General features: G+C 41.3%; 1 protein-coding gene across 1 annotated transcript in view; it reads right to left on the bottom strand.

The window, feature by feature from the left end:
- Positions 1-12133, bottom strand: part of SRGAP3 (SLIT-ROBO Rho GTPase activating protein 3) — a 432226-nt gene that overhangs the window by 31978 nt on the left and 388115 nt on the right. Inside the window, exons 13-14 of the mRNA XM_007945843.1 lie at positions 7222-7282; positions 6154-6231 (exon numbers count right to left, since the gene is read on the bottom strand). Coding sequence (XP_007944034.1) covers positions 6154-6231; positions 7222-7282 — 139 coding nt within the window. The remainder of the gene's footprint in view (positions 1-6153; positions 6232-7221; positions 7283-12133) is intronic.

The following is a 12133-nucleotide window of genomic DNA, read 5'->3' as shown; positions in this document are numbered from 1 at the left end:
ACTTAATAGCAACTAATAACATACCCAGTGCAGAATGTGAACCTACAATGTGTGCTTAAAGGGCCAGGGGAACTTGCTTCTGGACTCAGAGCATGGCAGGAAGCTTGGAGGTAGTCTCTCTCATAGGACAGTTCTTTGTGGCCACAGCCCATCCTTAGGTTCCTCAACACGAGAAGCCCTGACAGCAGCACTTGGTTATACTCCTCTTCTTCTTGGAGCAAGAAATAGAGCTTAGAAATGCCAGACCCACAGTTTAGAATGTGGAATAGCTTCAGCCCAAAATCCAAGCCTCATCTTGACCTGCACAGGGTGAAAGGGCTATAGCTTCCCTTCCAGCCATTCTCTATAGAGAGAGACACTAGAGTTCTATCATCTTTGTGTAGAAAGAACACAAAGGGAGAGGGTTGTGGGAAAAGCAGAGTGGTAGAACAATGACCTGGGGAGGCAAGAGCCCTGGCTCTCCCTAGGACATGGCTGCTGCTTCTGGCCTCTCCATTATGTTTTATCCTTAATTTTGCCAGAAGATTACAGAAAGATCACAAAACTTGAGCAGTGAGTAAAGATTTATTGACAGCAAAAATATAATCCTAACTATCCAAAACCCTAGTTGACTCATGGTAGAAGAAAAAGAAAGGAATTATAAGCCAAAATGTTATAATTTCTGATAAGTTTACAGAAAAGAGAACCATGCTCTTTTCAACAGCCTTTTGTAAGGAATGGAAGGAAGAACTTCTTCCCTGGAAAGAGAAAAAAATGGGGCCAAGGAAAAATAAGATCCAAATCTCTTTAAACAAGTGCTCAAAATATAGGCACCCTATAGGGATTAGAGGATTTCAATTTTAAAAATGAAAAATAAAAGGAAGAAAGGAAAACACATAATACACTGGTTTGTGGAGAGGATTCTGTCACAGTTGAGATCATGTGGGACATGAGGAGGGGTGAGACGAAAGAGACTGAGCTATGCTCCTGTGCAAGCTACTTGTGAGCCAGGGAAATGTGGAGAAAAGCAGCAGATGGAAAAAGAGGGAGAAGCAGTTTGAGAAGTGACCCTGAGGGTCTGAAATGTGTGGAGCCAAATCCAGGGCATTTGAGAACAGGCGATTCATCTGCACATGACATGAATGAGTTTTTCTAAAGGAGACATACCAAGCAAGATTTGTTCTTTTGGAATAAAATGCGCTTCACTATAGGCTCAGGTGAGGCAGGAGGACAAAGCTAGTGAGAAAATGAGATTCATTTTGGACTGATGAGAGAGGGAGAGAGGCCAATTGTGTACGTGAGTCAAAGAAAAAGCTGAAGCTGTATTTTGCAGCTGAGCATTTGGGCCAGCCGATCTCTGCCCAGCTGGGCTCTGCTGAGACGAGCCAAGGCTTGTTAGAAACAGAGAAGTCTTTTAAATTGCACATCACCCCCGCAAGGCACCCAAGCAAGTGACAGGAGGTGCTGGCCTTAGGAAATCACATCCCAGGGGAAGGAAATCAGCGCTGTGGGGGTGGGGAAAGGGTCTGGCTGCCTGTTATAAAGAGATACGTATAGAATATGGAGAAACAGGGAGATGCTGAGTGGAGTGTTTCTAGGCAAGAGGCCTGTGTAGTGCATGTACCCATGACATCTAAGGCAGGTCACAGAGAATTCTGTATAACTGATGAGCCCAGAACAGAATCAGCAAAAGGTTTCAGACCATACCTCTTTTTATTTACAATGAACAGGGTTGCTAAGGAATTGGGGAAGCAGGGATAAGAAACAAAACTCCAGGAGACATGAATGACATTTCCCTTTGAGATGCAGATGGGGAGGAAGAGGTGTCTCTTGCTTTATGGACTTTGTCCATGCTGTTCTTTTATCCTGGAATATCCTTTCTCTGCCTTTTCTTCTTCTGGCTCTTTCTCTTTCAATCTCAACTCATTTTCTTCCCCAAGAAGCCTTCCCTGGCTTCATTAATCCCACTGTGTGGGCCCCTGCCATCCAAGCTGGGTGGAGACTTCACCATTGTACTATTTAGGCTAGTCCATTCCACCTCTCCAAAACCAAAATCCAAACTCACAGCCATCAAGTTGATTCCATCTCATAGTTTCTCATTCATAGTGTCCCCCGTTGGGTTTTCAAGGCTGTAAATCTTTACAGAATGGACTGCCCCATCCTTCTGCAGAGTGGCAAGTGGGTTCAAACCACTGACCTTTGGGTTAACAGCCAAATACCTTATACACTACACCACCAGAGTTCCTTCCTTAGGGCCTGTATATTCCCAAGGCCTAGTCCATTATACTTGGAGTCCCTGGGTAGTGCAAATGGTAATGTTCTTGGCTGCTAACCAAAAGTTGGTGGTTCTGGTCTACCCAGAGCCTCCACAGAAGAAAGCACTGGTAATCTACTTTTGAAAAATGAGCTATTGGAGAATCTTATGGAGCACAGTTCTACTCTGACACACATGGGGTCACCATGAGTAAGGAATGGACTTGATAGCAACTTTTTTTTTTTTTTTAAGTTCATTACCTGGTACAAAAATTGAAGATTTTTACCGATTTTGTAGCCTAAAATTGATCAAACATGCAATCAAAATGCATTCATAATTACTGATGATTGGAATGTGAAAGCTGGAAACAAAAAAGGGTCAGTAGTGGTAAAAAATGGCCCCAGCGATAGAAATGATGCTGGAGATCACATGATAGAATTTGCTAAGATTAACAACTTATTCATTGCAAATACCTTTTTTCAACAACATAAATGGCAACAATATACATGGACCTCACTGGATGGAATATACAGGAAACAAATGGACTACATCTGTGGAAAGAGACAATAGAGACCATCAGTTGGTCTTTACAAGTTCAGATTGAAGCTGAAGAAAATTAAAACAAGTCCACAAGAGCTAAAGTATGACCTTAAGTATATCTCACCTGAATTTAGAGACCATATGAAGAATAGATTTGATGTATTAAACACTAATGACCAAAGATCACAGGAGTCGTAGCATGACATAAAGGACATTATACATGAAGAAAACAAAAGATCATTCAAAAAGCAGGGAAGAAAGAAAAGACCAAAATGGATGTCTTGGAAACTTGTTCTTGAGTATGGAGTAGCTAAAGTGAGTGGAATATTTTAAAGGGTGGTTTGAGAAGACAAGTAAACCTGGAGACAAAAAACCAAAAGGGAAGAACATGCTCAGCATTTTTAAAGCTGAAAGAACTGAAGAAAAACCTCAAGCTTCAAGCTATAATATTGAAGGATTCTAACTGGACCAATAAGTAGCATCATGATAAATGGAAAAAAAGATTGAAGTTGTCAAAGATTTCATATTACTTGGTTCCACAACCAACACCAATGGAAGCAGTAGTCAAGACAACAGATGACATATTGCACTGGGCAAATCTGCCACAAAAGACCTCTTTAAAATGCTGAAGAGCAAAAATGTCTCTTTAAAGGCTAAGGTGTGCCTAACCCAAGCCATGATATTTTCAATCACCTCATATGCATGTGAAAGCTGGACAATGAATATGGAAGACTGAAGAAGAATTGATACTTTTGAGTTGTGTTGGCAAGAAATGCTGAAAGTACCATGGACTGCCAGAACTAACAAATCTGTTCTGGCAGAAGTATGGCCGGAATGCTCCTTGGAAGTGAGAATGGCCAGACTTTGTCTGACCTACTTTGGTCATGTATTCCCTAGAGAAGAATATCATACTTGGTAAAGTGGAGGTTCAACAAAAAAGGGGAAGCCCCTCAATAAGATAGATTGATACAGTGGCTGCAAGGATGGGCTCAAGTATAGCAAGGATTGTGAGGCTGGCACAGGACTGGGCAGTGTTTCATTCTGTTGTACATAGGGTCACTATGAGCCAACTTGATGGCACCTAACAACAACAACAACAACATGGGTAAAATATTGAACAACAACCAAAACCAAACTCACTGCCATCAAGTCAGATTTGACTTATAGTGACCCCTCCTTGGGTTTCCGAGGCAGTATCACTATGGAAGTAGATTGCCCAACTTTCCTTCCGAGGAGTGGCTGGTGGGTTTGAATCGCCAGCCTTCTGATAAGCAGTCAAATGTGTTAGGCACTACACCACCAGCAAGCATCAAAAGAAGATGGAAGGAATACACAGGTTCACTGTACCAAAAAGAATTGGTAGCTTATGATCAAGAGCCAATGGTATTGAAGGAAGCAGTCCAAGCTGCACTGATGGTACTGGCAAAAAACAAGGCTCCAGAAATTGAAAGAATACCCAATGAAATGTTGCAACAAATGGATGCAGTACTGGAAATGCTCACTCATTTATGCCAAGAAACCAGGGAAAAAAGCTATTTGGTCAATTGAGTTTTCCACTGTGCTTTTGAAGGGAAAATGCTCTATGGAACAGTTAATATACTGCGTTCTGTCTTTTGAGCCATAGTGAGCCATATTTATGCCCATTTCCAAGAAAGGTGATGCAACAGAATGTGGAGATTATTGAACAATATCATTAATATCACACACAAGTAAAATTTTGCTGAAGACAATTCAAAAAAGGTTGTAGCAGTACATCAATAGGGAACTGCCAGGAATTCGTGCCAGATTCAGAAGAAGACATGAAACAGGGATATCATTGCTGATGTTAGATGGATCTTAGCTGAAAACAGAGAATACTAGAAAGATGTCTTCTATGTGTGTTTTATTGACTATGCAAAGGTATTCAACTGTGTGGATTGTAACAAATTATGGACAACATTGAGAAGAATGGGAATTCCAGAACACTTAATTGTGCTCAAGAGGAACTTGTGCATAGACAAAGAGGCAGTCAGTCATTAGAACAGAACAATGGGCTTAAGAACAGGAAAAGTGTGCATCAAGCTGTATCCTTTCAGTATACTTATTCAATCTATATATTGAGCAAATAATCCAAGAAGCTGGACTATTTGAGGAAGAATGTGCCATCAGGATTGGAGGAAGACTCATTAACAAACTGAAATATGCAATATGCAACCTTGTTTGCTGAAAGTGAAGATGATTTGAAGCACTTACTGATGAAGATCAAAGACAACAGTCTTCAGTCTTCAGTATGTTATACCTTAACATAAAGAAAACAAAAATCCTCACAATTGAACCAATAAGTAACATCGTGATAAATGGAGAAAAAGTTGAAGTTGTCAAGGATTTCATTTTACTTGGATCCACAATCAACACCCATGGAAGCAGCAACCAAGAAATCAAATGATGTATTACATTGGGCAAATTTACAGCAAATGACCTCTTTAAAGTGTTAAAAATAAAAATAAACAAAGATGTCACTTTGAGGACTAAGGTGTGCCTGACTCAAGCTATGGTAATTTCAATCACAATTTTCAATCGCAAAAGCTGGAAATGAATAAGGAAGATGACGGAAGAATCGACGTCTCTGAATTATGGCAGTAGTGGAGAATACTGAATATATCATGGACTGTCAGAAGAATAAACATATCTGTCTTGGAAGAAGTACAGCCAAAATTCTCCTTAGAAGCAAAGATGCTGGGAGTTTGTCTCATGTATTTGAACAAGTTATCAGGAGGAATCAGTCCCTGGAGAAGCACATCATGCTTGGTAAAGATGAAAAAGAGGAAAACACTCAACAAGATGGATTGACATAGTAGGTGCAACAATGCACTCACACATAGCAGTGATTGTGAGGATGGCATAGGACCAAGTGGTGTTTCTTTGTGTTGTACAAAAAGGTCATGATGAGTCAGAACCAACTCAAAACCACCTAACAACAAAAACCATTTAGTGTTATCCATGTTCTTCCAACTTCTCTAAAACACAGCATAATTTATAGACTGACCTAGAGATCCCAACGATCTTTAAAAGACCGTATTTTCCCACAACTACTGTATGATCCACTGGAGAAAGTCACCCCTTTGTAGTGGTGTGCTGGTAGGTGTCGAATAGCCAGCCCTCCAGAGGTGAAAACAAGATTTTAGCACTGGCCTATTTCAAAGATGTAAATACTCCCACCATGATTGATTTCAAACTGCCAAGGTCAAGTCATTAATGGTAAAGCTGGGAACAGATGTTCATAATTGACTCTTGCAAGCTGGTACAAGCCACCTCCAGCACACCATTGACCCTAAGAAATGTGCTAACACCCACCCTGATCTCTCCTGGCCACAGGCTTGAGATGGACACTCTGTACCTACCTCTCTCAAATGAATTTTTTATGTCATTGACTTCCACCTGAGATCCTGGCACTCTGAAGATCCCCTGCTGCTGGAGTCCTAAAAAATAAACACAAAATGTCATGAGGCCTTGAGCTCATCAGATCACTAGAATAACTGTGACTCTCCCCACTGCTTTTGTCTTTCTCTCTCCATCTTTTATGAGAGAGGTATTCCCAATGAAGGTCTCTTGGCTGAAGCCCATGCTGATGCCATTTACTGTGAAATATAGTTGGCCAAAATACTCAGACATACCCTGTCTTCATATACTTATGACCACCTGTCCAGGCTTGGAGGAAAAGGCCATGAGAAATTTATATTAATACTGGACTGCCAGATCAAACGCAAATAGTAACCAACTGCCAAATTCAACTCATGCAAATACCGGCTTGGTGCACCATGCTACTGAATTCCAGCCATTCTTTATCCCTAATTTTCTTCAATAGCATCATCACTCCCTGAAATTGTATTACTCATTTCTCTGCTTGTTTATTTCCTATTCCTTCTAATTGAAAATGCACGCGACCTAGGGCAAGCATCTTAGTTGTCTTGTTCACACTTGTATCCCTAGTGTCTAAACAGTGCCTATCATGTATTCAGTAAGTGATTTTTGGAAGAATGAATAAATGGATAGGTGGAAGTATAAATTAGGTGTCAGGGATTCCATGGTTAGCACGTCGCAGATGCTGTAGTTCCTTCATTGGAATTTACAATCTAGTAGATTTGATGGATTTATTAGCTACATTCTGTGCTAAGAATGCAGAGCTCTGAGGTAGAATGGGAGTGAAGAAGGACCTAAAATGGTTCTCCTGTCTATTCCTTCCTTGTGCCTCAGTTGTCCTAGTTTCTGGGCCTCTCACCACCACCTTCCATCCCCCTGACACACAAAAGACAGAACACAATACATCAACTGTTCCACAGAGCATGTTCCCCCTCAGAAGCAGAGCCATGACAGAAAATTTCCCTAGGTGAATCAGAATCTCACTTTCTGTCTGAGTGGCCTAGTTCTGGAGGGAATTGAAAACACTGATCTCCCAGGATCAAGCTTACCATATAAGTTGATGTATCGAATGCAGCTCTCAACTACAAGTGGTATAGCTTGTCCTGAGTCCTTAAGGAAGAAAAAAAAAATTGTGAGTTTTATTGAGCCTGGAAACCACTACAGAAAAAAGACATTTCAAACATAGATAATAAATGTAAGCCAGAATATTAGTACCATCATGTTAGTAGGAAAACAAGCAAGGAACTGCTAATCCTAAAGTTTCCATGAACAATTAAAACAGAAAGTCATCAGTTATGTGCAGAAAAAGGTATAGCTATGATAATTTTCATGAAATGCTCTGCCTTGTTGCCCAGCTGGGAAGGATCTGGAGTCAGGAGGCTTGTCAGACAGACCTGGGGCAGAGGAGAAGGGACCCATCATATGGTGGGGTTTCCTTGGTTTTTTTGGAGGGGGCTGGAGTCTGATCTTTAAGAAAACTCAGTCTCTCACTCCACTTCACCCAGCTCAAGACTATTTCAGGGATCAGGGATAAAAAAGACAGAATCAAGGCCTCATCTTATTACTACAGTACTAATGCCAGACTTAAGAAGAACACACCATGGGGGAACCAAGGCTGGCCTCAGGGGGTTCCTTTGAGCTCTAAGAAGGGAAGACCTCTACTTGATGTCATAACTCAAGCCTCCAGGTGGTTACTCTGGTGTAACAATAAACATGTTACAAGGAAAAGTTCGAGAATCAGTTATGTCGGCCATTGATCATCTAGTGCTCAACATTAGTCAAGAATGCTGACTAACATGCAATTCTAAACATATCCACCAGGGGTGGGAATGTGTTTTTAATTGTATCTGCTTAGACTCTCTGGTGGTGTAGTGGATAAGGCATTTGGCTGCTAACCAGAAGGTCAGCGGTACAAACCCACCAGCCCACTCAGTGGAAAGAAGATGGGGCAATCTACTTCCATAAAGAATGACAGCCTTAGAAATCCAATGGGGTTCACTATGAGTTGGAATCAACTTGATGGCAGTGAGCTTAGACTCTATCACACATAGGGTCTCTCAATGGTCCCTGAAACAACAACAGATTGGCCTACAACCACACAAGGCTGGGCAAGGGGTGTTTTTCTTTTGGATTCTATGCTATTTTTAGTCTCTGAAGAGAGCATAAAATGTTTTTTAAGGTTTCTAAAAAAGGGACCAAAACAATGACTAGCCCAATGAGGCATATGTAATATGCTCTAGAAAAGAGACAGAGAAAACCATGAATTTGGATGTTTTCTTAGCTCCTTCACACCCTACCTTTGAATTCTTTCCTTGATTAACTATGGCCAGGGACAGGATGAGAATATGGACCCATTTGGCAACAGGCAAGGTGGGCTGTGTTCTGGAAATCAGTACTAAAGACAGGTTCCATCCAGCTGAATGGGGCTAATGGGCCTTTCTAGTAAATACCTGGTTCCTGGTTCGAGCATTTCTTCTTCCTCTGATAACAAAAAATAAACAGGCAGCAGAGCAGGAGAAAAAGAAAAGATTATGCAGGAATAAGATCAGTTAGAGTAAGCAGATCCTTCAGAGTCCGTGAACGCTGAAATGCAATGGCAGCCAGCAAAGGTCCTGAAGAGTCCATCAAATAGCCTGCCTACAGGGAGGGCCACTCCAGCCTCAGTGACTGACTCATTCATGGGTGATCTGGACCTGCCTGAAGCCAGCCTTCCAATATGGATGCCTTGGCCTCCTTTCCAGGACACCAGGGGACCCATGGGTCTCTTTCTGTCCTTGTCAAGTGCAGGAAATGTACACACTGAATCCCTTCTTCATCCCATCTCTAGCTACTCTTCAACACATGGGGCTGTTTATGGACAAGAACCTACCTAAGAGCCCTTAATAAAAGCCCAGCTTTCCACAACAAGCAGGGAAATACACCTGTCTGTGTCTGTCTCCATTTTCTAGGATGGGAGCACCATTTGCTTTCCTCACCCCATGTGGGTGGAGGCTCTGGAATGGGTACTATGTCTCATCCAGGCCCCCGAGGTAGTCAAGCTAAGAAACTGGAGGATATGTGCTCTCTAGCTATGTCATCTGCTCAGTTCCTGCCACCTCAATAACTGGAATTATCTGTTGACTGACACGTTAGCTAATCCTACCTGAATCTTAGAATTGAGACAATAGCTTCGTCAAATGGACCTCTGTGAAAAAGCTAAAGGCTATCTCTAAAAGTTAATGAAAATAGCAATGATAGCCAATATTTTCATGGCACTTGATGTGCCAGACAGTGCTCTAGAAACCTAGCTTATATTAACTCCCTTAATCCTCCTAACAAACTCAGGAGGTAGGTAATTATTCTTGTTTTATAGAAACAAGGTTAGGATTCTTTCCTTTCCCCAGAATTCCACCTCCTAGGCTTCAAAATTTATTTGTATAATACAAATTGGTTTTCCTTCTGTCTCAGAGGAGAAAAAAAGTAAGGATTTTGGAAGGAGTCCACTCATTGTAGGGTCCTAGGAGTTAAAAATTTATCCATCATTATTAACTTGGGGTGCTTCCCTGTTTCTCTTGGCCATGATAATCATGGAGCTCCAAGGATGTCATTTTATGAAAAAACTTTGCACAGGTGTGGCATTTCAAAGCTGGGGACTCTTAGTTCACACAGGACGGCCTTCCATTCAGCATGTGAATCATCAGGGAAAACTAAATTCCAGTCACAGTAGTTGAAGGTTTGAGTATATGTTATTGCCTTTTTTGTTCTCTGAAAGCCAATGATCCTTGAGAGCAAGAATCATGCTGTGTGCAGTTGTCACTCACTGCCCAGCTTACAGTAGGTGTGCAGGATGAGTTTGTTGAGCTGTACTGCTAGGATGTGGTGTAAGTACAGTGTGATTACACCATACTCTCTCCTCACTTACTGTCTATCTCATTATCTGACATTTCATGTTTACAATAGTAAAAAAAAAAAAGATCTACTAACCAATTATTTTGAGCATTAACAATATATGTCTAGCAATAATGAACACTAAGGTGTGAGTCAAAAATAATGCTGGCTGTGATGGTTAAGGTTATGTGTCAAATTGGTTAGATCATGACTTGCAGAGGTTTGGTAGTTAAGTAATGATGTCATATGGCAGTTACGTAATGATGTAACTATCTTTCATTTTTTGATCTGATGTGATCATCCTCCATTTTCACATAATGCCAATTCTCACATAAAGACCTGGTCTTTGGAACCTAACTATGCTGACAAGTGAGGAAGGATATAAGGAAATCCAATAATATCACAAATATACCATATTTTTCTCAGCCAAATGAGTATAATTCCTGTAAGCAGTATCCTTAGGAGGTTGTGCACTTATTCCAATAATGCTGCCATGTTCAGAGGGTCAACTGACCAGTCCCACTGTGGCATATTCCTCTTGCTGTTTTGTGCCTCCATGGCTCTACAAAGTGGAGCCTTGCATGACCTTTATATTTCAATAGGCTAAGGCATCGATTCTAATGTGAAGCATTGGTGCCACTGATAATGACACCCTGCTACAGATTCTAAAGAAGACTTAGCAAAGCAGTTGTACCAATGGAGTAAACATATGACTGAATAAGCTCCTGTCAGGAGGAACAAAGTCAAATCACTTTGTAGTCACACATTATTTGTAATTTCTCCCTATTAAGAGAATATTTAAATGGAACATCCAGTTATCAAATATTGTCAGGTAAGGGTCAGTTGCTTCCTCACTGATCACTCATTTCCATGGAACTGAGCCAATGAGGGAAGGTGTCCTTGTCTCTGAGCCTTCATTCAGGCCATTCATCCTTCAGGAATTTCTTCTGTCCTTTTCTTTTCCTCTTTTTTTTTTTTTCCCTTCCCTTCCTTTAAAACCCCTTGAGAAGGCTCCTGTTCTCCCATTCTCAAGAGCTCTTCTTGCTCTGAATTCTTAACAGAACTTGTTTTGTGTAGATAATTCACTAAGTGCATGTCCTGAATCACCTTACATTCTCAGATTTCTGTGCTTAAAACCTCCCAAGCTGTGCTGTAAGTTCATTGAGGACAGGAGAGTAACTAATATGACTTCCCAATCTGATCTAAGCTATGGAGAGTGGCTTTCTTGGGGACAAGGGTGAATGAGAAGACAGTCTTGGAGGAGAGAGAGGGAGGATGAAGAAAGAGAGGACTCTTTTGACATAACCCCGTTCATCCATGACCTATCAGATTGTAAACTGTGCCCCTTAGGTTACCTGCAGACATTGCCTCTTTCCTGATACACCTAGTGGCCCCTCCTTGGGATCCTCCTCCAAGCTTCATACTTCTTGAAGTTCCCTGCCTCAGGCAATCCCAACTTGCATCCTCTTGTTTCACCTTCTCTTTCCCCTCCTTTCCCTTTCCAATACTTAGCCCACTGGCAGAAACAGTCCTGGGACAGAGGTTGGTCCTAAGGCAGATCCAAACTTCCCCTGAAAGTCAAGGGCTGAACTCTGTCTGAGGAGCTGAAGCAGGAGCTGCCACCACTATTCCCAAGTCATCAGCAAATCCCAAAAGCCTTTACATCTCTCCTGATAGATCCATCTTGTTTTCTTCAGGAAGCATCTTCAATAGGTGGTGGTGGGCTCTCAAATAACTGGCCGGGATTTTCCTTCCTTGTTCCTCCAAGTCATGTTAATACAGCATCTTCTTTCCTCACATTCCTTCCTCACCTAATATCCTTTTCAACTCCATTACCATCTCACTTTGCTTAAGCTGTTGTATCTGGGATGACTTTATTTTGTACCCTTAGCATCAAGAAACAAAGAAACTCAACTAGATGAAGCTCTTTAATTTTTACTTTAAAGTTGTAAAAAGTTAATCTGGAATTCTAAAGGGACTACTTCAACTCTTCTCCCTTCTCTGAAACTACCTAACAAAAAGAAAAACTAGGTGGGTGGGAGGGTGTTTTCCTAGTAAGAATGTTATGTGTTTCCTTTGCTGGTGTACTCTTAA

The sequence above is a fragment of the Orycteropus afer genome, unplaced genomic scaffold (genome assembly GCF_000298275.1).
Source record: "Orycteropus afer afer isolate SDZICR_OR568_19922 unplaced genomic scaffold, OryAfe1.0 scaffold00144, whole genome shotgun sequence".
NCBI lineage: Eukaryota > Metazoa > Chordata > Mammalia > Tubulidentata > Orycteropodidae > Orycteropus > Orycteropus afer.
Note: the sequence above shows the minus strand (reverse complement) of the source record. Positions and strands in the feature narration are given on the sequence as shown.